This window comes from Glycine soja, chromosome 7 (assembly GCF_004193775.1).
Source record: "Glycine soja cultivar W05 chromosome 7, ASM419377v2, whole genome shotgun sequence".
In the NCBI taxonomy this organism is placed as follows: Eukaryota; Viridiplantae; Streptophyta; class Magnoliopsida; order Fabales; family Fabaceae; genus Glycine; species Glycine soja.
The window spans coordinates 4,481,119-4,483,369 of NC_041008.1; the positions used below are offsets into that span (position 1 = coordinate 4,481,119).

Sequence of the window (2,251 nt, forward strand, 5' to 3'; positions counted from 1 at the left end):
ATTACATTAAAAATGCATATATTTAATATTTTTTACAGTAAAAAAATGTTATATTTTATTTGGATTTAAATATAAAAAATTAAATAATTTCGTACAGATTAAGATTAAGAATGTAAGTATTTTGATTTGGTATATATTAAATTATTCTTAATCATACTTCCTAAAGATGATACTTACATTTGAATTGACTTGAAGAATATTTTTAGAATATAATGACATTAAATAATAGGAGAATTGGTTAAAAATTGTTAATATTTGAGTTCCCAAATTTGAGCATTTTTTGCGGAGCACTTTAAGAGGAATTTTATTGGCCATTAAAAGCATGGAATTATTCACTAATTGATGGATAACAATGATGTTGACACCGATATTTTGAACGTAAAACTTGACTCAATAAAAGGCTAGTATTAAAATAGGTAAAAAAGAAATGACAATTCATGAAAGGCAGTTGCATAATTAAATCGCGATGCCCCATTCATAAATTTTTGACATTAACATCTCCAAAAGACAAAAGAAAATTATCAGCAAACATGAATATGAATGGTCACACTTTCAAATATTAATCCACGTAGAAGTAGTAGTAGCAGTGATATATTAAAATTAGTCGATTAAAATTGAAATTTCCACAAACGTAACACTCGAAGAACTATCCTCCTTCTTCTTCGTTTCTATGGTCACTACTTGTCGGCACTCATGTCCAAACCAAAACACTTGTAATCTAAATCCAACGTTGCTCTCTGTTAACCTATAATTCCCCGAAGAAATCTCCGCAAACATGAAAACAGAGCATCATAGAAGACCTTCACCTTCGTTAACACCTATACTCGTCAAAAGAGCAAAACCCGCCGCGTATTTTATTCTCCTTTTGCTAACGTACACCTTAGGTTACTTATCCCACCACCCTTCTTCCACTTCATTACCACTCTCACCATCATCGTCGCCATCGCCATCGTCGTTAGAACCTATTATTCGGTTCTCAATTAACACCACCGAGGTGAACCCGTTCCGAGTCACAACTCGCTGCGCCGATCCAATTCCGCCGGAGTCCGTTCGCCGGACGCTCGTTGACCGCCTCTTCAACGGCACCTCGCCGTTTGAAAACTTCCCGCCGCCGCATGCGGCGGCAAAGCTCCGGCGAACGACTAAAGTCAAGGGATGGGGCTCCACCGGCAAGGTTTTCGAGAATCTCATCCGCCGGGTGCGGCCGCGAACCGTCGTGGAAGTTGGAACGTTCCTCGGCGCGTCGGCGATACACATGGCCGAGTTGACTCGGCGACTCGGCCTCGAAACTCAGATCCTCTGCGTCGACGACTTTCGAGGCTGGGCCGGGTTCAGGGACCGGTTCAGTAAAATACCGATGCAAAACGGTGACGTTTGGCTCTTTTACCAGTTCCTTCAGAATGTGGTTACTTTTAACCAGACCGGGTCGGTAATGCCCGTTCCATTTTCGAGCGGGTCGACCCTGATGTTGTTTTGCGAGTGGGGGGTGTTTGCGGATTTGATTGAGATCGATGCTGGCCACGATTTTTTATCGGCATGGGCCGATATTAATCGTGGATTTCGGATCCTCCAACCCGGTGGGGTTATTTTCGGGCACGATTATTTCACCGCAGCGGATAATAGAGGTGTTCGGAGAGCCGTTGATTTGTTTGCCAAAGTCAACAATCTTAAGGTAAATGTTGATGGTCAACATTGGGTTATTTATTCTTCCTAATGTTTAGAATTTCATGTATCGTGTATAGTGGAAAACATCTGTTTATTGAATAAGTTGATAGGATTCTTTGGGTGTATAAATTATACAATTTGAAGGAAGGAAAGACTTGCGGACTTTTTGTTATCCATTGTCCTTTCAGTGGTCAATAATTCAATTTGAAGCTTCCGTTTCAGTATCTTTTTTTTTCCTTCACTTTGATATGCTTTTTATTTGATTTATCATAATGGCTTGCGCTATGTTATAAGATTGCAGAGATTTGCTTTATGATGATTTGATTGTGATGGGTCGTAAGGAAGATTAAGGGATGCCTACTTAATTGTGGAAAGTTTTATGCGTGTGAAAATTCAAATTTTGTTTCACTTTACTTATGCACTAAAATAATCAGGAATCATATGATAACCCAAAAAAAGAAAGAAAGATGTAAAAAAAGCAACCAGAAATCATAATAAATATAAATTTTTAAAATAATTGTCAGAGTAAAATATATTTAAGATGCATGTAGAATTTAACAATTTAAAAAGTTTCATTCTCATAATT

At 38.0% G+C, this 2,251-nt stretch overlaps 1 protein-coding gene across 1 annotated transcript; it reads left to right on the plus strand.

The window, feature by feature from the left end:
* The first annotated feature begins 548 nt into the window (after positions 1 to 548).
* LOC114418274 lies at positions 549 to 1,893 on the plus strand. Its single transcript, XM_028383541.1, has one exon. The coding sequence runs from the start codon at positions 776 to 778 to the stop codon at positions 1,712 to 1,714; it is 939 nt and encodes a 312-aa protein (XP_028239342.1). The 5' UTR covers positions 549 to 775; the 3' UTR covers positions 1,715 to 1,893.
* Positions 1,894 to 2,251: the final 358 nt, after the last annotated feature.